Source organism: Netta rufina, assembly GCF_964035555.1.
Source record: "Netta rufina genome assembly, chromosome: 17".
NCBI lineage: Eukaryota > Metazoa > Chordata > Aves > Anseriformes > Anatidae > Netta > Netta rufina.
In genome coordinates, this window is record NC_140141.1 from 15,754,222 (window position 1) to 15,777,702 (window position 23,481).

Here is a 23,481-nt window from a genome sequence, read left to right on the forward strand (position 1 = left end):
TGACATTTTTTCTTAACATAAACTGCCACAGTGTTTTCTGTTTTTTTTTTTTTTTTTTTTTTAATTGAGCTGACAAGTGACAATAGCTTGTTAATTTATATTAGAGTAATTGATGATAATGATGAAAATATATCTTTGATAAATATTAAAAGCATTTTGCCCATTTCAGTTGGCCTTTTGTTCATAACTGCAATAGTAAAATTTGAGTGCATGAAAATGAAGGGTATGAGAGGCATCTTTAATTCAGACTAATGTTTCTGGAGATATTTTGGCACATTTCATACATACCTGGTGAGTTTTGCCAGTGGACAAAGGAACTTCTCTAGCTCTTCGAGTGTAGGAGGTCACCTACTGGTTGCTCAGCTTTAGTGCATCTCAGCATCTCTTCCTGAAATGCAGCAGCAGATGTGACTTAAAGGGTGTTGGAGATACATTTCCACGTACCAAAAGATGGTAACTGTTGATGCTGCTTCAGTAATGGAAACTCATCAGGCACTCAGGCATATTTGAGTAAAGCTTTCAGTCAAACCTGAGACTTTGTGCTGTGCAATCATGTCTCCAGAGATGTAGGATAACAATTTTACCTGGTGATTAAAGTGGGCAGGCATGTATGTGAATTTACACAGAAAATGATGTATCTCCTGTTTACATGCTTATTAGGAGGTACAGCAATTTCATTTGCTTATGAAATATGCTGTTGTCCTGGTCTCTGCAGAGGGTGGTGTTAAAACGTGTAGGGAACATGGACAGTAGAAAGTCTGAGTTATCAGTTACTGAAATCATCTGGAAAGGCACATGTGGTGGTATGAATGAGATAAGCAGCTCTCTTCATCCTTTATATGGCTGCTTGTTCTGCTGTGAGGACTTCTCAGGTACAGTTTACTATGAAAACACAGTTCTCAAGTTTGATTTAAGAATTACTCTAATGGAAAACTTACCTTCTCACTCAGTTAAGAGTCAAGTAAGTTCCTTTGGTCATCAGAACCTCTATCCAGTTGTACAGAACTCTGCTGCTGGTGTTAGATTGCTTGTGATACCCATTTAAAGCAAAGGTAGATGTCACCGCACTGCACAGTGCAATTAAAGTATGTCCTGAATCCCTCAATGATGTTCTTTAATCTACACAAGGGGACCTCTGAAACACGACTTGCTTCTTAAACTTGAATGTAGCATAACAGCCCAGAATTCCAAAGTAAATACTAAATAAATATCTGTAATGTAGAAAGAAGATGCTGAGTCAATGTAATTTATGGTTATACTATGGGACCCTTTTTTTCCTTTGCTTCAGTTTAATGATTTGATCAAAGGAAATGGCAGGCAGTTCTTCCTCTAGGAAGGACAGCAGATAGAAACGGAGATGCAAATCAACTTCAAAGGAAAATTGCTAGTCTCAGTTAAAACGGGCATTTATAGCACTCATAAACCATTATTAAGAATACTTACCAACAAATCCACTGGTACTATCCAGACTTTGTTATTTTGGCAGTGTTTAAAATGTAATGTTTAATCATAATTCTTTCATTTTAATCCAGTTGTATTGGCATGCTTCTTTTTGATCAGTCAGTGATATTTTTCTCAGTTTCTGTTGTATCTGACCTGGACTTTGAAAGAAAAGGCAGTGTCTTAGGCATGGATGAACAAGTGAATGGCTGTGATTAAGCTACTGTGTGAATTTATAACCTAGAAGCAATCTGAGCTAACTGTATGCACGTTTACATCCTCTAGTTAATGTGAAGTAATCTCATGCCCACAGTTATTTCATGGTAACTTGTTTTTGTGCTCACATTCTCAATCCTTCTCCAAATGCTTTGGAGCGATAATTTATGAATTAGCCCAACTGTCTGCAGTCATCATACACAGACTGATTTTTCAACCCAAAGGTGTGTCAGAATTATTATTTAAAGTCTAATGCTGAAGTGAGATACTATGTTTTTTCATGGGGGGAGAAAGAAGGTGACTTTGCCCTCCCCTCCCACCCCCCCCAATTAAATGATTATTCTCATCTAGCATTCTCTTTTGGTTCTGTATGATCAGAATTTTTTTATTAGCTGGAGATAGCAACAATCCCCTCTCCTCCCCTCCTCTCTCTTCTCTCTCTCTTTTTTTTTTTTTTTTTTTTTTTTTTTTTAACGGCAGCTTGTGGTGAAACTTGTGATGAATACCAGTTAATTAAAAGGAAAAAGAGTACCATTACCTTCTATGTGGGTACAGTATTGCAAATACTTCAGTTGTTACAGCACAAATGTGAAAAGGTCATTGCTCACCAGTGGGGGGAGACAGTCACTGGACTCTGCAGTGACATGTTGCCCTCACCATTGTGAATGGATTCCCCGCTGAAATATGCCAGTCTGAATTATCTGGTGTTCTCAGATCACTTCATATGATAAATCACAGGAGTAAGAACCATCTTTTTCTTACTATTTAATTTGTTCAAGCTGCCCCTTATAAGAGATTTTCTTTTTTCTTTTCAGAGTGAATGAAAGATGAATTATGCTCCACACAAGGTCTTGTTGACACTGAAAACAGTCTCAATCAGACAGAAATTCAAAATTCACAGTAACTGAAGTGAATTTTTAATCCATGCTCATTGGTTAATTTATTTATTTCTTTGAGAAGGTACCATATTTTCCTTTGTGATGCTAAAATTTTTGATGCTATCTGAGAAAAATTCTTTAAAAGTTCACATGATTATTGGCTGAAAGTTCAGCCAGTCTTTTGAGTGCTGTTTTTGCTCTACTTATCACAGACTAAATAAACAAAACCTAAGAGTGTTGCAGGTTGTCAGGTAGCTTAGAAGAGGTTGGGTTTTGGTAATTTGTCAGAAAAAAGCATTTAATTGAAAATGTCATCTGCTCTTTGCTCTGCTAATAACTGATACTAGTTTTCAGCCAGGGTCACTCAGTAGTCAGGAGGATAAAGAAGCTAGTGCCAAAACAATAGACCCAAAGATACATTGTTTTCTGTATATTTTTTCTTAATATTGCTGGGACCCTACCCTTATCACCTCCCTTCAGCAACCTGAGTTCTTGTCTTCCCTGCTTTTCACATTCCTTAAGCATCCCCCTCGAGCAAAAGACAACATATGCTGTAGCTAATCTGCTGCTGTGCACATACGTTTTTTCTGGCTTCTGCCATGCTGAATGTGTAACAGCTGAACACCATCCCCCCCCCCCGCCCCCCAAGGGACACTTCTATACCAAACATTTACATGCACACATTTCTTTATGTCATTTCACAGTGGTAACTCCTTAAAATGCATATTAGTTACAAAAGCTTCATGTTAATTAAATGGGATACATTAGAAAGGATCCTTTGTATTAAAACAAACAAACAGATCTGTAAGATCAACAACAAACAGACTGTTCTTTGGGCAGTGGAATTAAAAAAGCTCAGCTTTTGCCCTAGCTTTCCCTGTCTCCTGCATGTCCTTCTGGATGCTGCTGCGGTACCAAGTCCAGAGCCTCTTATTTTCACAAAATTGCAAGAATATACTGTCTTAAGACCTCCAATCTGCCCTTAAGCTTTGTTAAAAGTAGCTAATATGTTCGCAAGGATGATGGGGCTGTCAGGCAGATAACGCATGTTTAATTTCATTATGGAATGAGGCTAAAAGAGGTTCTCAAGGGGTTCTCCAGTGTGCTGTATTTGTGGTTGACTGCATGGATATGACAGAAAGCAGCTTTCAGACATCTTTTTTCAAATATAGGGATAGCAAAGATTGAGGAAGCTGGATTACTGCCTCATTTAATATTGAGAATGGCTGGTGATCACATTGTGAGTGGTTATCAGTGTTTTGTTTTCTTCTTGTCTGATGTGCAGGGCTGTACTTCCTGCACAATATTCCATCTTTGCTCTTGGTACAAAATCATTAGTTTTGTTTTGGGCCTTTTCTGTAACATTAATCACAGTAGTCTGTGGGTACTACATTAGCATTGTTTTCTCTCAGGAGCACTGTGTGAGGAGGAGAACCCTATAGTACCCATTTCTTTGCCAGGAAAATGAGACGTAGGAAGTTTAGTGTCAAAAGCATCCATTGATGTTGACTGCCCTCTTTTCAGGACATACTTTCTCAGACCTTTTCGCGTTATATATCATTTCATTATGTTAAAACCACAGCTCTCATTGACCTCAGTTGCAGTTATAAATGCTTGAGGCTTCTGTATTTCAGAACTTGTACCTTGGTTTGTTGTGTAGAGGGGAAAAAAGAAAACGTATTTGATGTATTATGGCATAACCGAATTGGCAGCTATATGATGCTAGGTGAGAAAGAAGGCAATTTGAAATATTTGATTGTTTTAATAATAGACAGTCCTTTCTTTTTCTGCAACCTCCTGCTTGGATTTCTGCCCAAGTAGGGGGAACTCAGTGATCTGAGACCTAGTGCCTCATGTCAGTCTTTGGTATTTTACTGCAGGGAGATTTTGCTATGCCTGCAGTCCACAGATATGAATCATTTTGAAGGGTGGATCATATCTTTACCAGCTTTTATTTTGGCGCTAGGATGCCATCTATTTGTTGTATAGAGCCCCATTCCTATATTTTCACTAGTTAGTTTCCAGGTTTATTTGTCCTGCCATTTCTGCATTCCTAACTCTCAACCTAATCTGGAAAGACACCACTTCTAGGTGGGTATAAGAGAGCCTATTCCTAGATAATATCCAAAGAGTACTGATGATTGTGTTTCATTAATAACTAAGGCAAGGGTCTTATCTATAATATTTTTTCCCTGTACTTCCTTGATTTGTATCTGCAATGGGATCCTTCTGTGAAGCAAAGCTCTATGGGGAAAAATGTACCCATGTAACAGAAGACTTTCACAGTATATGTAGACAGGGAACAAGATCACTGTTGAATCGTCTAATCTGGGTACTCCCTGTTTTCTTGATCTTTAAATCTGAAATCTTACTAATATCTCAGGGTATGGTGTTTATGTAATTTTTAAAGATTAAACAGAAGAGGGGGGAGGGGGGGGCGGATGTAGCGTACATGGATGCTTACTGAAGGCATTTAAGTTTGATGCAATGGAACTGACAGAGTTGCCTAACATTTGAACCGTTAGACTGCAGCAGTAAATTCAAATCCACTTTGTTGACCAGCAGAGAAGGACACAGCATTCTCAACTTCTTAGTTTCACAGCTGGGAATCAGGAATGTCAAGTTCTTTCCAGCTTTTGTAGGACTGAAGCTGTCTTTCACACATGCTGAGCTCTTGTCCAGGCCTCCTAGAACTCCTGGCTTTCCAGCTCACATCTCCACACCTAAAATTACACTTCCCAATATTATTTTAGCTTGCTGCTTCAATATAAAAATAATCCTTCCCCTCCTGGGCTGTTTTTAGCATGGGTCTCTTCTCTAATTCAATTTGCCATACAGCTCCACAAAAGCTACATTGGCATAGTTAAGGAAGCATCACTGAAGTGGAACAAGTGATAAAGGAAGAGATGTTTAAAATAAGTACTTCCACCAAAACAGGCAAACTTCTGCTAAGTATGGCAAGGTGTGCTCAGTACAAAACTCACCAGTTGGCACATCCAGTCTGAAACTGTCCTCGGGCTCTCACTGTGCCTGCAACAGTGGGGAACAAATATCATAATGCTGGGCAGTTCCTCCAAGCTATGTAAGGGTGTCCAACGGGACAACGTATTCTGCAAGAGGCATTGTTTGTTACTTTCTATTTGACAACAGGCACACACCCCACTAACCTCTGACACTGAAATTCCAACTCTTTCTACTGCCCATCACCTGATTAGATACCCATTGAGTTTAGGACAGTTGAGATGCATTGACCTGCAACAACTTAAGCTGTTTATTTCAATGAATGCGTTATTATTTAAGGTAATTCGATTTACAGTGGCACTTTTTTACAAGAAAAATATGTCATGAAAAAAGACATCCCAAATCTGACAAGCAGGGTATAAAAACTTGCTAAAGACTAGAAATTAAAGACAATTCACATAAAGGGGGGGGGCGGGGGAGAGGTGTCTATGGAATTTAACAATGTCATAAATGGGTCAGATGAATGTCAGGAAAAAAAAACTCGTTCTTAATGGTGACTTAATCTCAAAACATTGATGGAGGGTGGGTTTAGAAAAGCAAGTTGCTTTCAAACACTAAGTAGAAATAAAACTATTAACTAAAAATGAGTTGCTTCACTGCCTTTCACATCCAAATGGATAGGTATTCCATGTGGTAGTTTACTCCTTTAACACTTTGTTGGAGCTGCGTGTTCTAAGTGTTGTCTCCTCTATAGTAGTTTATGGTTCCTTTGGCACTGTGACTGATTAAGTCCCATTCTGATACAGGAAGCAACTGTTTTGGGAGATTTGTGAAGTAGGCAGTTGTCCTTCAGCAGCTCATGGCTTCCTGTTCCTTTCTTGTTTTTCCTTCTCTGAAGAAGCAAAATATGGCTGGGCTGGTAGGAAGGACCCCATGATCAGATCTACCCCTTGGCACGGGTCAGGTAGGATGAACAGGGAAGCCTTATGCATTTATTACAGCACTGGAGAGCAGAGCTACCTCTAAAATATTTTCCTTGAGATACAAAATCCTACTCAAGATTTTTGGAAAGGACTTCTTGAAACAGGTGAATAGGTTGTAAGAAAAATGAGTCATCTGTGGAGAAGCAAGAGAAAATGGTATGTTTTGATTCTTCATTTTAGAGACCTGTTCTCATTAAAAGGAAAAAGAACGGAAGAGCATAAGGCCTACAGAACCTCTTCTGGAATCCTGAAGGAATGAGAAGGCATCAGGTTAAAAACTCTAGATGTCATTTGCTTAAACCACTGAAGTTATTGAAGAAAGAAAACTAGCTGAATGTCAAAAGACTTTCTCCTCGTGATACATGCACGAGGGCCCACATAACAGCAACCCTCATCGTAGTAACAGTCACCCCTGCATACATCTCACCTTTTTCTATAGGTTGTGAGATAATGTAGCTGACTGGGAGAAAATCTCCCAGAGTTCTCATCGTTTAACCTGTTCCCATGTTGGTTATGATGCAGGGAAGCCTATGATATCCAAATATCAGCCATTTGTTTCACAGATGAAGGAAATTCAAGTAGAGGTAGTTTGCAGTAAGGAATTAATGTGCAGTAGATGCTATGCATTTCTGAAATCATACTGAACCATAACTTCATAATATAAAAATTATGTGTGTTGACCACATTTGAGCTTGTGTAGTGTGCTCTGTATTGTAACCTGGCTAGAGCACAATGATGCTCCTTCCAGCTACAATTCTACACATGTAGTGGTTTCGGCAGCCTTGGATCCATTGTACTTGTCTTTCTGGTTGTGGGGGTATTTTGTGGCCCATGGTAGAAGCTCAAAACGTATGTTTCTTTGATCCCTTCTTGACCCTTCCTTAATGGGGAAATGTTCAGTGACTTGTTAAGGTAATGCTGCTCACTGTGTCACACTAAGGATCTGACTGTCTTGTCTCATACTCTTGCAGAGTATTGAGTTCAAGGAGCTGGGTCATTCCTGCTCCACACGCACATACGGAATGTGCTGGATGCTAGCAGCATGCAGGAAATGGCAAACATTAGATTACTGCCATGCATGTGCTGCAGAGCAGCAGCATCTCTCCTTCACAGAAAGAACGCTGCATTTGGTTATAAAGAGAAAAAGATGGCTCTTGACCGCTCAGGGTGCGTCCGTTCACGGGACGTGTACCACCAGCAGCCGCGAAGCCCTCACGCCCAGGAGCTCCGTGCCTCCTGCACTCGGGCACTCCTGAGGCGCAGGCTAGGAGAAGCCCGGCGGCCGGCGGCTGCGGCCGGCCCGCTCCAGCCTCCGCGGCTCCGCTTCGCGACGGCCTCACGGGCCGGGCAGCCCAGCAGCCCCGTCCCCGCGGGTCGGGCCCCGGCGGTCGCCACGGGCCGCTTCTCGCGGCCCAGGTGCTCCCGACCCTGAAGGCCTGACCCGCGTGGGGCAGCCCGGCCCCGCCAGGGCCTTCCCGAGCGGCGCGCGGCGCGGTGCCGCCCGGCCGCCCTCGTGGCTCCAGCGGTGCTCGGGCCGGGCCGAGGAGCCGGGCCGGGCCGGGCCGGGCCGCCCCACGGCCGCCCGCTCGCGGCACCCAGCGCCTCCCGGCGCAGCTCGGCGAGCCGCGGGCCGTGTGTGCGCCGAGGGAGGGACGGAGCGGGTCAGAGACGCGCGGAGGGCGGAGATAACCCCGCGGTGGCCGTCACGTGGAGCAGATGAAAGGGAAGCGGCTTGGCAGGGCGGAGAGGAGCCGGGGCGAGGGACGGGGAGCGCGGGGCTGGCGGCGGCGAGGAGCGGGGCGCGGCGCAGCGCGGCGGGAGGGCCGCTGCCATGGGGCGCTGACCCGCCCGGAACCCCGGCCCCGGAGCTGGAGCCGCTCGCGAGCGATGCGCGGCGGCGGGGCGCCGCTCCCCCCCGCCGCGCGATGAGGGGCTGCGGGGCCGGCGCGGGGCTGGCCGTTCCGCCGCCGCTGCTGCTGCTCGGGCTGCTGCTGGCCGCGGCGCCGGGCGCGGCGCTGGGCAAGGAGACGGCGTTCGTGGAGGTGGTGCTCTTCGAGTCCAGCCCCAGCGGCGACTACACCACCTACACCACGGGGCTGCAGGGCCGCTTCTCCCGCGCGGGGGCCACGCTGAGCGCTGAGGGCGAGATCGTGCAGGTGAGCGCCAGCCGGGGGGCGCCGCCTGCCCCAAGATGGCTCCGCGGGCCCGGCCGCCCGGCACCTGGCGGCACAAAGCCCGCGCCGGGCCGGGCCGCGGCCCCACGTGCGCCGCGCGGCCTGGGGGCGCGGGGCGCCGCGGCCGCGGTGACAGATTCGCGCTGGCGCACAAAGGCCCCGCCGCGCTCCGCGCCTGCGGCGGGTCCGAGGAGCCGGGGCCTCGCTGAGCCGGGCCGGCGCGGAGCCCCGCGGGGCTGCCGGCGGCGGCGCCGCCGGAGCCCGGTTTGACAGCCCGCGGCGCCGCAGCCCGCGGCTCCCGGCGACGGCTCCCCCGCGGCGGACCGACCCGCGCGGTCCGCGGCGCGAGGCCGCGCCGGGCCCCGTCTGCGGCCGGGGAGCGGCGGGGCGGCCGCGCCTGGCCCCGCTCCGCGGCGCCGTGCGCCCGGCCCGGCCGTCGGGCAGCGGCGGGGGCGCGGGCCCCTCCGCCGAGCGCGGCGCGGGGACGGCCCCTCGCCGCGCGCCGGGCTGCGGAGCGCGCGCTCGGGCGGCTGCCGGCTGCCGGGGCGCCGTCGGGGCAGCGCCTCCCGAGCGAGCAGCCCGGTGCGAAAATGCCGTGGAGGACGCCGACTGCAGCAGGCGCTTGCTTTTCATCTTTGTTTCCTTCTGGACGTCTGGTTCTGCTGGGCGGCTGCGTTGGCATGCCCGATACGCCCGCTCTTGGATCTCTGCGAAGCGATTCCTTCTTTTGAAAGCTTCTCTTGACTTTTTCATCGGATAAATAATGTTTGTGTTTATCAGAATGCAACTGTTCTTTACTCTGTTTGAAACTCTGGAGGTGCTTATCAAATTTCTTTGTAGTCACTTATAATTGTTGACTTTTTTTTTTTTTGGCCTTTGGCTAAGTAAAGAAAAATGACTTAAATGGTGTTTTAATAAGTTTGACTGTTAAGCAATTGCTAGTAGCAGTCCGTATTAACAGTTGCGGAGTTCTGTATATGTATGCATACATACATGTGTATGTGTGTGTGTGTATAATTAAAAAAAAAATCTAGTGGCTAGTAAGCTCTAAAAACTAGTAAAATGCTAAAACCGCAAATATGTGAGTCTCAAAAAAAACCGCTTTTATTCTTCTTTTGATGTAAAGAATTCTGATTTTTAGCGCGTGTAATTTCAAAATAGTTTCAACCAGGAGGCTTTGTTGTAAAAATTCACTTCAGGCAAAAGAGTTGTGGACAAGCTGCTGATAAGCATTTTTATTTATCCTTCCAGAGAAAACAGGGATGGAACAATTAATGTATGTTTCTGACATTTTAAAAAAGGTAATGCCACTAGGGGTTGAAGCCGATACTGACATTTTCTTTCCTTTTGGTACATTATAAAACAATATGTGTTAGACTCAACTCTGTAACTTTGGGGAAAGCAAGAGACACTAAAGTTTCACTATGCGTCAGGTGTTGGTGTTAAGAATAGAACAGAAGCTGTTTACTGAGGTCATACTTTTCTTGAGATTGTAGGTGAAAGTGGAGAAAAAAAATACACTCTTTGTTCAAGACTCAGGTTTGAATAACTTTAAGGAGATGTATTAAGTGGAGTTTTGTAGGCTTGTTATGTGTAACATCAACCATCTGCTTCCTCTAATGCCTGAATAGACAGCCTCCAAAATAGGAAAGACTAAAAAGATATACCAAATTATGTGGCAAATCTTTTACAGTCATTTACCACTCAATAAACTGTTTTGCTTGTTCATCTGTACATTTGGTAGATAACATATCATGTACAGCCTATTTTTTTGTTGTTGTTGTTTTTTTCTGAGCCACGGGGTATGCTAGTTGTGTTTTGGAGAAGAGAAAACGTCAGACATTGCTCCAGAGCAGCTAGACTAAATACTATCAGTTGCATTTTCACCACTGATGTTTTAGATTACACATTGCATCCTTGTCAGTGTCAAGCTTCCTTCATCTCCTGAAAGTCAATTTTTCAGAGCCAAAACTCACATACATTTTCACAATGTTGTCTTGCCTCTGCTTTTCATATGGGCTGTATATTTATGAAACTGTATGAATCTGCTGGTTTGGTTCATCATTTAAAGCTCACTGTGACATTTAGAAAGGGATCATGCAGCTCATGGTATTAAGAACCTGTTCAGCAGTGGTACATCAGTCAAAGAGCGTCTCTTGGCCCCAACCATTTTGTCAATGCACATGGCTCTTTCAAAATGTGTTTTTCATTAAAATGAAATTTTAGAAATTCTTGAAAATCGGGCACGCATTAAAGAATGAATCAAAGCAATTGTGGTTTTTGGACTACACAAAGACTTACTTTTGTTTATGTTAATAGCATCAATTACTCATTGGTGTTGAAAGTCTCTGAACAACAACAACAAAAAATTAAAAAACAGTGCACTTTCTGCTTTTGATAGGTCACACATTCACTCTTAAACTGGTTATTGGTCAGATTCCTATCCAGCAGTGGTATGCTATTATATTGTTTCTCATGTTATTATGACCAAGTCTTATTAGGGTCAAGTGTCTACCAGAATAACTCTTCAGAGAGATGAAATGTTCATATGCTTTCTTTAATGTGGCCACAGTTTGTATTCGGCAAAATCATCCCTAGGTTGCTGTGTCAGCTGGTCCTTAAACTGCTCAAAAGTCTAACTGTCCCAGTGGTATCTGGCATACTGGAATATGTTGTGTTTCTTGGGGCAGCATCCTGGCATTAGTATGGTTGAGACTGGAAACTGAAAACTTCTGATTAGAGAGTGATTGGGAAAACAAGACTTTGTTGAAACCTCTAAAATGAAATTATGACCAATGAAGTCCTTACAGTTGAGACTTCTTGCAGCACTCTGACCAGAAGCTCAGTTGCAGTTCTGTGTCAAACTGGATGCTACATGACCACAGACTTATAGTGCTAGGACAGTAGGCATCACTGATTTGACTAGCAGTGCCTCTTTTGCCTGGAGAGGGATTATATATCTCAATTCTGCTTGTACTGGGCAAGGTACTGTTCCAGTTGCTTGTTCTGTCAGGTAGCTAAGGTGTGGAACATCAAATGCCTTGTTTCTTGCAAAATTGTTATGATGATACTGGTCAGGTGAGGTGCTGGGAAAAGTGGATTGGACTTAGTCTTTGTTTTGGATTGCATAAAAAATTCTGGGTTATTAAAAATTATATACATTCATTGTTGTTAATTCTCTTAAGTCTTTCTTTTTGCTACTACTTCCTTAGGTATGCTGCTGAATACAGTCGTATAGATGGTTTACCAATACATACATTTTTTAAAGAGAAGCAGTATGGAGGAAAGATTTAGGAATATTATTCATGGTTTTTCATGTGTGATAAAAGTTTGGGTTCTGGTTGAATTGTTTCTGCTTGGAAGCGTCAGTAGGGGAATAATGAACTTCAGGTAGCCATTGAACAGAAGTGACATATGGATTACATAATCTCCAGTTGCTTATATTTTTTGTGCTCCAAAGTTAACAGTTTAAAGAGAACAAGCATAGCTCTGAGCTTTAAGCTCCAGAAAGAAAACAGACGTGGGGCATTTCTGAACTTCTTGCAGTCGTTCTTTATAGCAGTGCCACTGCCCATCTTCTTCCAGTTGCAGAAGATGGGGAAGCTTAGAACTGGACTGTAACATCATGTGCCTGTGTGTTCCTTTCTCCACTGTGCCTCTCACCCCCTATTTACTTGAATAACTTTTGATCTTTCATCTGTTTTCTCAAAATGCAAAAATTGCTAAATTGCCAGGTAGGCTTTTCACTCCAAAGTATCAGCAGTGTTTTTTAACAGTGTCGAAAACAGTGACTTGAGATAACTGTGTGGATATGTAGAAGTCTGGCAACAATCACAGGAGACTGAATCAAGGAAATGCTTGTGTCCTTTGAGAATAGAAAACAACACAAAAAAATCATTATTATTTTGTTCTATTTTGTGAGCAGGCAGGTTAAGTTTCTTTCTTCTCGCTTGAGTTGACTGCCTGAAGCCCATTCAAACTGAGGAAGTGGAATTATTTGTGGCTTTGAGTCACCACCTTGTTGGATGTTTTCTTTGCTAGTTATGCTCTTAGAATATGAAGACAACAGTGATTGGTTTTATGTTAGTTCTCATACCTTAAATGTAAAGCACTGGCTTCCAGTAACGGTCCTAGGGATATCAAGGATAATATATTTATCTGATAAAACCAATTTCCTGGTACCTGTTTGGAAGGCTCAGGTTTGCATTGCCATCATGTCTTTGGAGAGGAGTATGTTGGAGTTGAGCAGTCGTTGAAATGTGGCGCTCTTTCTGACCTAAATAACTGACACTCTGTGGATACTTAGAATAGGATGAGGGAAAAGGCTGTTGAGCATTTACTGTGTTTCTCTATTTTGGTACACAGAGGGAAGACCTAGCATGTTTCTGTTTTGTCTTGTATGTGAAGCTGGAGTAGGTTATGGATTTTGTTCTCTCTGATCTTAGTCTTTGATGTTGTGAACAAATCCTCTCACTGGGCATATGCTACAAGGCAAATGAGATGTCCATGACAATGTCTGAAAAGCCATTTAATGTGAACACTATCCTGCTTGAGCTTGTCATTTGAACTTCTTTCAGACACAACTGTGAGTCCCATCACCATTCTGAAGGCCTGACCAAAGTTAAGGAGTTAACTTTAAACAGGTAATTAGGCTGAATCACGGATGGAAGAGACTTAATTGCTTCTGTCTTTATAAATAAGTAAATAAATGTCTGAGCTTCCATAGTACTTGTTTTCTGTTTTATTTATTTTTTATTATTTTAAATAAAGGTAATTTAATTCCACCTCCTTTTTGTTTGTAACAGCATCAGGCATGTGTCTGTTGCTATGTACGCAGAGCAGCGAATAATTTCTATGTTTGTTGCCTTGCTGTTTTGTGGAAAAAACCTTTTTAGAAACCTTGTCTAATCTAAGCTTCGGTTTCCTTTTGTTTTCTGGTTATCATTGTACCTTAGTACAGTGTACTAACTACTTAATCTTGGCGCCTAAGTCTTAACTTGAGTTATCCAGCTTGTGGAAACAAAACTCTTCTATACTACAGCCTTGCTACATGCTTGGAATAGCAAAATATTTTGCCAGTTCTATTTGTATATTTTCTAAAATCTCAGTTCTTTAAAACGTATAAATAGTTTTGAAGCCTGAACTGGAGGTTTCAAATTGTTCTCTGAGTTGGCAGGGCTTGTAATCTCTCTCTGTTTTGGAAGAGTGCTGATAGGTGAATAAAAGATTAAAAATGCAGGTTTAATGCTCTGGACCTTATGCTACTTCTGCTGCAGTTTCTGCTGTGTTCTGTGCCTCATCTGAGCTTGGTTGGTGCTTATTCTTCAGTAGTTGAACAGAAGAACGAAGATTGCCTACGCCCAGAGTTGTGTGGCTGCTTTTAGGTCCATATCACTACCTGTTAAGTTCCGTGCTGTGAAAGGAAGGCATTTTTTGTGTGTGAATGGAATGAGTAACTACAGGTGCTACTAAGTGTTCTGCAGGAGAAGGCTAAGATGATAAAGGAAGCATAATTCACATTTAAAATAGGCAATTGTTGAGGTAAAGATATGCACAGTTTTGGCACCTGGGTAGCCTTTAGAGTGTGTAACGCAACAGCAGTTTGCTTGAAGTAAAGGTATTGTAGTGGGCTTGATTCAGATTAGATTAGCCTGGCTGTTTCACTGTTTCCATCCTTACCTCTGTTCCCTCCTCCCACTCCTCCTTTTAAGTTTCCATCATGCTTTAGTCCATCACATACTGTGGTGCACCGTAGTACTTGGGGAGAGCTGAAGACAGCCCATCAAAGTGTTTTGCGTAGGTTTCTTGTTCTCTTACACTGTTGTGTCTTGATACTGTGCACTGTCCTCACGCTGTGAGCTCCAACTGAGTTATATCATTGCTGCTTTTAATTTACAAGAGGTTTGCTTTCTCCTTGGCTTCTGAACACAGTATTATAAAGAAGGATCATTGTATTTATTAACTCCTCAGTATTGCAATATCCAAGATGTCTCTTGGAATGGGGATAAAAGTGCACGATAACTCCTGTGCTAGCTTTCTGCTGTTGCATTATGTCTACTTGCAGCTACAGCGTTCTGCTTTGAGAGTCTTGTACTTGGAATGTCCTATTAAGGTATACTGCAACATTAAGAGAATGTAAGAGGCAAGGCTCAAAGACCATGCTGAAAAGGGACATCTGGCTGTTTAAAACTTGTGTGCACATCGTGCTCTCTTCATCCATTGGACAGTTTCTAACCTGCTTTCATAACTTCCACAGAAAGAATCACCTTATGAAAATAGTATAAGGGCAAAATTATGATAGAGTTTTAAGGGCCGACAAATTGTATTTACCTAGTTAAAAACTTTGAACTTAAAATCTTTACACATATAATTCATTAGAGCTTGGAGCATAAGGGTACCAGTGAAAACCGTTTCTCAATGAGTCTAAGACAATAATAAATAAATGTTTCTAAGCATTGCTACAGGGGGAAGGGTTGTCCAAAATACAAGGTACCAAATTCAGTGGTGAATTGCTGTTTCTGGAGGAAGTGTCTGTAGTGGCTCAGAGTTATGGCAATACTTCAATCCTTCTACCAGAGCCTTGTCAGCATTTGAGGCTGAGACAGTCACTTGAGGGCAAGGTAGGAGACACCGTATAAGAAAATGAGGTAAAAGGTATCAAAGTACAGCGAAAAAGGTACAATGGAAAGAGCAAAAATTGCTTATGTAAAAATTGCTTATTGTACAAAAAATATTGCTTGTGTAAAAATTGCTTATATAAAAATTTCTTATTCCTATCTAGAGGAATAAGAATGAAGTAAGTTAAGAAAGTAAATACAAGCGGAAAGCTTACAACACTGGATCCTGAACTCAGGTCAACTAGTACAATTTCTGTTAATTTCTAGAAAAAGGTGGGGAATATAATGGAGGAAAATGTCATTTGTGGTAGTTCAGGTAACTTTTTCAGCATAGCTCGTAAGTTTAGTTAAACCTCTTCACAGTCTTTTAAGGTCTGCATTGTTGTGAAATTTGTGCTAGTTGTCAGACTGCTGATTGCTTCCTCTTCGATGTACTCTTGTTGCTCATCTGGGAGGTGGAGCTAAGAAGAAATCCCAAAGAGGAGAGACATTCAAAAATTGTTAAACATAGAGCCTTTTGGAGAACCTTTTTCATTTATATGTATTTATGTTAAGACTGTATGTATGTGAATATAATGGTTTAGATGTAATTACAGCCTGCTTCGTAGTGTTACCAACACTTGTGGCCGGCCATGCCCCACGGATAGAATTGGCACATGCTCTCTCTGAGCACACCACTGGTGGATGTGATTATGAGACAGGGTAATTTTGTTTTAATTGCTTTATCTAGTGAAGGGCTTCTGAATTTTTTCTGGATGAAGTATGTAGAAGTCATGATTTGGTGTGGCATAACTTGGTAAGAAAGAAATGCAGGCAGCTTTTCTCTAAGCAGATCTTATAGGAAAGTTTTGAGTAGTTGTATAAAACCATTGATTAGCATACATAGTAATTTTCTTCCAGTTTATACCATCTTGTGGTGGAGCATGTATTTAAAAATGCTCCCTTTTTTATTACAGTTCTCTAGTCCATGTTTTGGAATTTCAAAGTGAGGCCACTCTGGACCAAAATAACTTTCATAAACATAGTTTTTCAATGTGTGAATGCTTCCAAGAGGCCAGCATCTTATAGGTTAAGGAAAGGTAACATCTGGAGGCGGTAATCTCCTGTATCTGTGAGATTTCTTTAGCCAGTTATGTAAGTGGTGTGTGTATTTGCATTAATACTTAATATATTAAAAGTGCTCCATTTAGGATGTGTTAAATATTAACTTGTACATATTATCTCTTCTTTTGGGCATCTTCACTTCAGTATACACATGTGGTCAGATCAGAGGTTTTTGTGCCTACATATGAAAACAGAATGAATGCAAGTTGAATGCTTGGCCTCATTTCTTGTGTTTCCTGACTTGAATGGAGGGCCCTTCAAATTAAAGAAGATAGGCAAAGGAAAAAGAGATTATTTTTAAACAAAAACATGTTTTGAAATTGTTATAACAGCGACACAAGATTTAAGTTAAAAAATAAATAAATCATTTTTCTGCATTTTTCTTGACTGCTTGATACTTGAACCAGAAATGACCAGGGAAGTGTGATCTTTAGGATACCATGTAGACTATCAAAATTTGTTCTTTACTGTACTTACACCATCGGTGAAATTATGTTTATGGTAGGATTGGCTAGAAGTGCTTAGAAAATAGGGTTCTGGTGTCTTAGAGTGTCCTCCTCACGGTGATGAACTGCAATCATTCATTTTTTTCATTTCATTTTCATGGTGCTTTAAAAGACTTTTGTTGTTGCATTTGGCTTTAAGATGAAAAGCCAGTTTACAAAGGTTGATTAGGTGCCTGTTATGTTCCAGACACAAATACACCCTTAAACATGCAGCTTAATATGTGCAGACACTCCAGGCTTCCCAGACGCATGTTACTCTGTATATTGATGCAAGGATTTTTGTTGTTTTCTAAAGCTGCTGGCCAGCTTAAACTTATTTTTCGTTTTCTTGAGCTTAAGCTGTTTTATCATTTTGTATCATCCTTAGTAGTCAAGCAAGCTGAAGAATCAGTGAGGAAGTGACTCTCCTGACAAGGAAGTAAGGGGCATATTTTAGAATCTGCAGTCATGATTTGAGTACAACTGTTTAATTATCTGTATAGGCGTGCATGTTGCAAGTATGTGTCTCCTGCTGTGAATTTATTGCATGTGCTTGGTAAGCAACTTTTGCAACACTACAATCAGAAGCATTTAAAAGTTGCTTTTTATTCAGGAAAGACCCTAGTTTGTGCAGTTTCTGCCAACATCTGTTTCCTAATTTAAGCCTTTTGATGCTTTCCTGCTTTAAAAAACAAAAAGTGTATTAATTTTGGGTGGGAAAAATCCTTCTCCTTTATTTCTCTCTCCTCCCCTCCCCCCCAACACAGCAGAGACTCCAGCCACACTTTTCAATGAATTCACCTTTGGAACTGGACAGTCCACTTTGGTGACAGATTAAGAGAAGTGTAGATCTGGAAAACTGACTTGGAATTATAGATATTATTCTGTTTCTTTTTATATACCGATGGGTCAATTCTCCTGAAAGGCTGTAGTTCATGGAGAAGAATCTATTTTAAAGGCTGTGATTTATTTACTTATTTTCTGCAGAGACTGCCCTTGAAGATTTATTTCTTTGGGCCTGGCTATATGGTGGCAGTTGCAATTAAGCCCTGACAGGTTCTACCTAAATAGTAGTAGTAGTAGTAGTAATAATATAATGATGATGATATCTGTAGCTCCTAGAAGAAATGTCATTATTATATATATATAGTTATATATAGTGTGCTAGTTGTGCACACTAAAGCTCTCTGTTCCTTCTCCACTGAAATTTTATCTGTTCTTGCTGATTTTGGAGATAAAGATAGTGGTTGGGATACTTAATGTAGCAGTTGCTGCCTTTTCTCAAGCAGATTGGCATTTCTTGTAAGGCAGCATCTAAAGCCCATTGATGGTATATACTCTGTAACAGGAAAGCATATTGGTTCCCATTCCAGTGTTGTACTTTACAATTGTCCAGCATACTTTCCCATATGTGTTTTGTATTTATTTAGAAGACTTTTAGAGCACATGCTGTCTAGCATGCTCTGATGGTAAAGGGTAAATGAACACCTTAAGGTCTGAATGCCAAGCTGGCAGACATCCTGAATGGTGTGTAGCAAAGCTGAGAGCTGAGAAATGAACCTGTGAAACAGAGCCAGAGAATGCTGTTGAGTTTAGTACTTAACAGGAGCCAAGGACTATAGACCTCTTTTTACTCAGAGGCAAGGTATTCCCTGTTTGGGAGCTGGCTGTGTTTTGTCTGTTTAAATGATAGTATCTTTTGCATCTCAAGACTGTGTCTGAGGGAAAAACATTGCAGAGTAGTTGATGTGAAAAAATTCTCAGTCTTTTGCTTATTTGAGAAAACTGTGTTGTCAGAGCTCCTCCTTCCCCACCACATTTATAACTTTCAGTGATCTCTTTTTAGGTTTTGATACATGGAATTTACAGAGATGTTTCTATAGGGGGTTGCAGTGGGTCATTGGGATAAATTTATCAACCATGTGTATTCTGTGTATATTCAGTTAACTCTGGGAGCTAAGTCTCTCCAAATAACAGAAGTCAAAGAAAGAGATCTGGTCTTCTTTTGTCTACCCTTTTTGCCATCTTCAGACAACCATGGGAAGGTCCAGGAGATCTGAAGTCTTTCAGACAGCTTTAGTATTAAGTATAGAACCCTGATGTGGAAGAGTCAGCTGATATGTTTGCTCGTGTGTGTGTATGTGTGATGTATGCAATATGATTAAAGTAAAGTTACGCAAAGTTGAAACCAGGAAAATCTTATATATATTTTAAGACTGCACAAGTATTTGTTTCCAGGGCTTGGATAGGAGTGTGGCTGAAGGCTAGAGACACACTCCAACTGTGCACGTAATATGGGAAGAAACTACCGTCCTTGTCAGCAAGAGGACTGTTCTGAAAGAGTTAAGTTCTAATTAGCTCACTCATAAGGTATTTAATATCCTTATTAAACTCAACTAACTCAACTGCTGGTTCACTTTTTTTTTTTTTTTCTTCTTATGGTGAACAAAATTTCTTGAAGAGCTGAGCCTCTGCTTCTCAGATCAGAGGCTCACATGTTGAAGCTGGCAGTGCTAGAGGCTAGTTCCTATCTGTGTGACAGCATTTTTAATTTAACAGGACCGGCTTTGATGTGCTCAAATATTTATAGGAAGCTTCAGATCACTGCAGTATGTATTCTTTTTAACTGGAGCAGAAGTTCCTCCTCACATAACAAACTTTCATTCCCTCTGTTTACTCTCGGGTCTCTTTTGGATTTGCACTCATCTGAGTAGTTTTATGTTACAAAAATACTGCTTATGTGGGGGAGGAGCCACTTGATTTCCCTTCAACTCTTTGCAGTTTTGGGGTAGTCCAGTTGCTGCCTTTTAGCTTCTTGTTTGAAACAAAGTACAAATACTTGCATTGTGGAAGAGACAGATTTAGAAAAATAAAACTTAAGCAAAATGCAGTTATCATGCAGCCTTCTCCCCTTGTCTCTGGGAACATTCGTGTATCCACAAGGGATCAGACCTGGGAGCTGTTGGAGTCAGTCATCATGAGCCCTCTCAGGAATGCAGAGGTGTCTCTTAGATACCCCAAGGAAGGAGCTTTCAGATTAGCTTGTGGTTAGTGGTTTAAAGAGGAACTGAAACTTTGGGGTTAGGCTCTCAGTGGGAACCGATCAGAAATTATGGAAACAAAGTTTTAATTGGAATTTGCCAGTTTTCTAAAAACTAACAATTCCACTCATCTTTGACTTGCATGAAACTCTGATCAAACTCAGGCAGGAATCTTAATAAAGATATCCATTAAATCAGCTATCAACTAATTTTTTGACTTTGCAGCTTTTTCTTTTTTTGCCTCAGTAGCTTGCTGGACATACTGTCTCTAATTCTAGGCCTTCCAGCACCCATGCAGACCAGGAGGTATCTCTGTCAGAGCTGGCACTGTAGGTCCTCTCAAAAATGGAAACATGGTGGGTTTGTTTTGCCACTTTTAGCAGTTTTGGTGTTGTAGAAAGGCCTGATTGTGGTTTGAATCTTTGCCTTGTTTATGGCAGAGGAGGAATTGTATGTCATATGAAAGTGTTTCCCCAGACTAGCTTTTAAAGTAAACTTTTTCTTCCTTTTTCTGTGACGTTTCTGTTCTACTTTATCCTCCCAACTTTCTGTTGTGGATCTCGTGTAGACTGCCTTATCCCAGAGAAAACCTTGTCATGGTCAACTGGGACGTGGAATCCTAGAATAAAATCACAGAATTGTAGAATATCCTGAGTTAGAAGGGAAAACAAAGCTTTGTTTTGTTTTGTTTTTCCTAGAACTTTTCCATTTTCTGTATTTTGCTGTGCTGTGCCTTGCTATTTTTGTGAACTTCACTGTGTTTTGTGTCATATGATGGTCTCCTAATTAGAATTTTCTTCTCATATGCCTAATTGGGAACTCAGTTATTTAAGTAGCAGATTTTTCATGTAGATATTATGTCTTTCCACCTTTTTGATAGTAACTTGTTTTAAAGCAATATCTACGGTGAAAAAAAAAGTTCATAAATTTAGACGTTCCTGCTATAGAAGCTCTTTGTTGGTACAGCCTATTCTAGTTCAGAAAATGAAATCAATTATGTCACTGCCTACATAGCTAAATAGTGACAAGAATCAAGCACAGGAGAAGAGTACTTGATTATCCACACTGCCTGCATGTTTATTTGATGCAAATAGTTTGCTCAGAGAGTAATGTGTTTTGTTGGGGAAATTCTGTGGGGAAAAAAGACTTGTAACTTACTAACGTGGAATTTCTAAAATATAATGATAAACTGAACTTTACTAACATACAAAACTGGGCAAAGATCTTGGTATTGCTTCTTCTAGAAGAAACAGAACAAAACAAATTGCCTATGGCATCTAAATACTACTTTTTCATGGTTAATTTTAAGGGAAGAGCTATTTAGAAAGTGAAGCAGATGTGTAGTGTCTTCAGAAAGTCAGTGTCATGTGTGTGCATTCTACTAATGCTGGTACGAAGTCCTTGTCTAAATTATGTGGCTGCTGCAATACAATTTTCAGTGCTTGCATCTAGAGATGCATGGATGTGATTGTCACTTCATTTTTATGTCTTGTGAGACAGGAAAATTTCTGAAGTACTAAAATATTCAGTGCTTTTGTGTCTGAGAAGGATTTATCCAGAGATCACAGTTTAGTTTTAGTTTGGTTTTGGTAGAGCTTTGGTAAAGCTGTAAAAAAGCTGGACCTCCCTCCTACCTCTGGCATATGGTACTATTGTAGTCAAAAAGAATTATAGAGTACAAAAGAAACAAAATGCAAGCTGTGTATGGCACATGTGAGATTTTTAACCAGCTCTGCAACATTTTCCTGAGAAAATAGAAAAATACCCTGAGTATTTGGGTAGTTTTTTTGAGGCTTTACAGTTCATGTAGAATTTACATATTACTTTGAGTCTAGATTTGGTAACTTCTTAAAAGACATTTTTGGATGCTTACATAACTTAGAAAGGATACTTTTATCCAAAAAAAGCACTTACTAAGATTGAAGAAACAGCTCTAAACTTATGTCACTTAGGAATGAGCAGTAATACCAAGATTGTGATTCAAACAGGAACTTCATTGCCACCTGAAGTTTTAACTTTCAAGTATCTTTGTCAACAAAAGATGCATTGTAATTAAAAAAACTAGTATGCTTCTTCAAGGCTGTAAGTAGAGCTTCTTTTGAAGTAAGTTTCTCAGGAATTTTTGAAGTATGTCCCTTCCCATTCCAAATAACCCAGTACCAAAATTTCAGTTAAAAGGACAGTAGAAAGGAGAAAGGGATATTTTCTTCCTTGTCACTTCTCAACTTGGAAATTAATAACAACCTGTATCTAATACTAGGATGAAACTGCAAGTCAAATTAAAAAAAAAATAACCAACCAACCAACCAACCAAACAAACAAAAAACTTCTGATTTTTAGCTTTGTAGAGCAAGATTTTTAATTCCTGTGATTTCTTTACTGTTGTTGGTTTAAGATCAGTTTTCAGGGCTGGTGACTGCCATTGACATATCTGTGCACTTACCTGCTTTTTTTCACAAGCTTTCTTTTGTACAACCTGTTGCAGAATGATTACCTCAACAAAGGAAGTTGAGCTGCTATACTGTAAGTTGCCATCCATGAACTGAAAGGTTAGCATGTTATATGCTTACTCTTCCCCTTCCCCATTTGAAAAGTAAAATGTCAGCCTGAAGCCACCGCATTTTCTTTTCTAGTGATTCTCTTCTTACTTGAGCTCACATCTCTGGAAAGAACTTTGGGACTATAAAACCTGGTTTTGTGGTAGTAACTCAGATTACATTAATACCTCTTTTTCAAATGAGTGAACTCCTCTTGATAGAGCTTGCTTCCTCTTCATGTGGTCCTGTGTCACAACCAGCATCATTATCAATGTTCTGTAACTGAGACAGATGTCTCCTCGTCCTTGTTCCAGGGCCTGCTGGTCCCTTCTTTCTGCTGAGCAATCTTGCCTGACATCATCAAGACCAGAGGAAAAATTGCTAAAAGGGCCCAAATGCTCCTAGGGCTTCTGACATATGAATATCCCATGATACAAAGGAGGGGGGAAGAAATGGTCTTCTCTGTGTAAAAAGTCTGCTTTTCCTTACTCTTTTCTGCCCTTTTCAAAAGTGATTTGGAACAGTATCAAGTGTTCAGCAGCTGGATGGACTTAAATGAATTCTTACACTAACACAGTGTTCTGTAGAGGAGTGCTGTACTTGTGACCACAATGTCTCAAGGTGCAGCTTTCATGGTAAAGAAGTTATGTTGGGGAAGAATCGTTACTGTGCTCACAGCAGAGACCTTGGTCCTATCAGCATCCATATTTAACTATTGGCACAAATGAGAAGTTTGTGTTCTAATTGTTTAATTGTTCCTCCAGTTTCCAAATCTGCTTCTCTAGTGACTGTATTTTTAGGGATGTTTCATGATCTGAAGCCATTGATGAACACATATGCAAGCAGTAGCTGGAGCCCCTGTGGCTGAGCCAATGAGTCCACAGCTTTATAATAGTTTTTTTCTCAGGTTATTCAAATGGTTGTAACCTGTTATGTTTAGAGAAGGAATGGACTTCGGAAAATTCTTCTACTTTAGGAGTTACCTCCATCTCATGAAGGTTGAGCATCTCCTGTGATGATCTCGTATGATCCACAGCTTTTCTGG

General features: G+C 41.3%; 1 protein-coding gene across 3 annotated transcripts in view; it reads left to right on the forward strand.

Moving 5' to 3' along the window:
• ZNRF3 (zinc and ring finger 3) overlaps positions 1 to 23,481 on the forward strand; it is a 112,351-nt gene that overhangs the window by 9,797 nt on the left and 79,073 nt on the right. Inside the window, exon 1 of one of the 3 annotated variants that reach the window (XM_084297299.1) lies at positions 8,219 to 8,634. The exons of the other annotated variants lie outside the window; for them this stretch is intronic. Within the exon in view, the coding sequence (XP_084153425.1) occupies positions 8,404 to 8,634 (231 nt within the window). The 5' untranslated portion in view covers positions 8,219 to 8,403. Of the gene's footprint in view, positions 1 to 8,218; positions 8,635 to 23,481 lie in introns of those variants that run through there. 3 annotated transcript variants of the gene reach the window in all.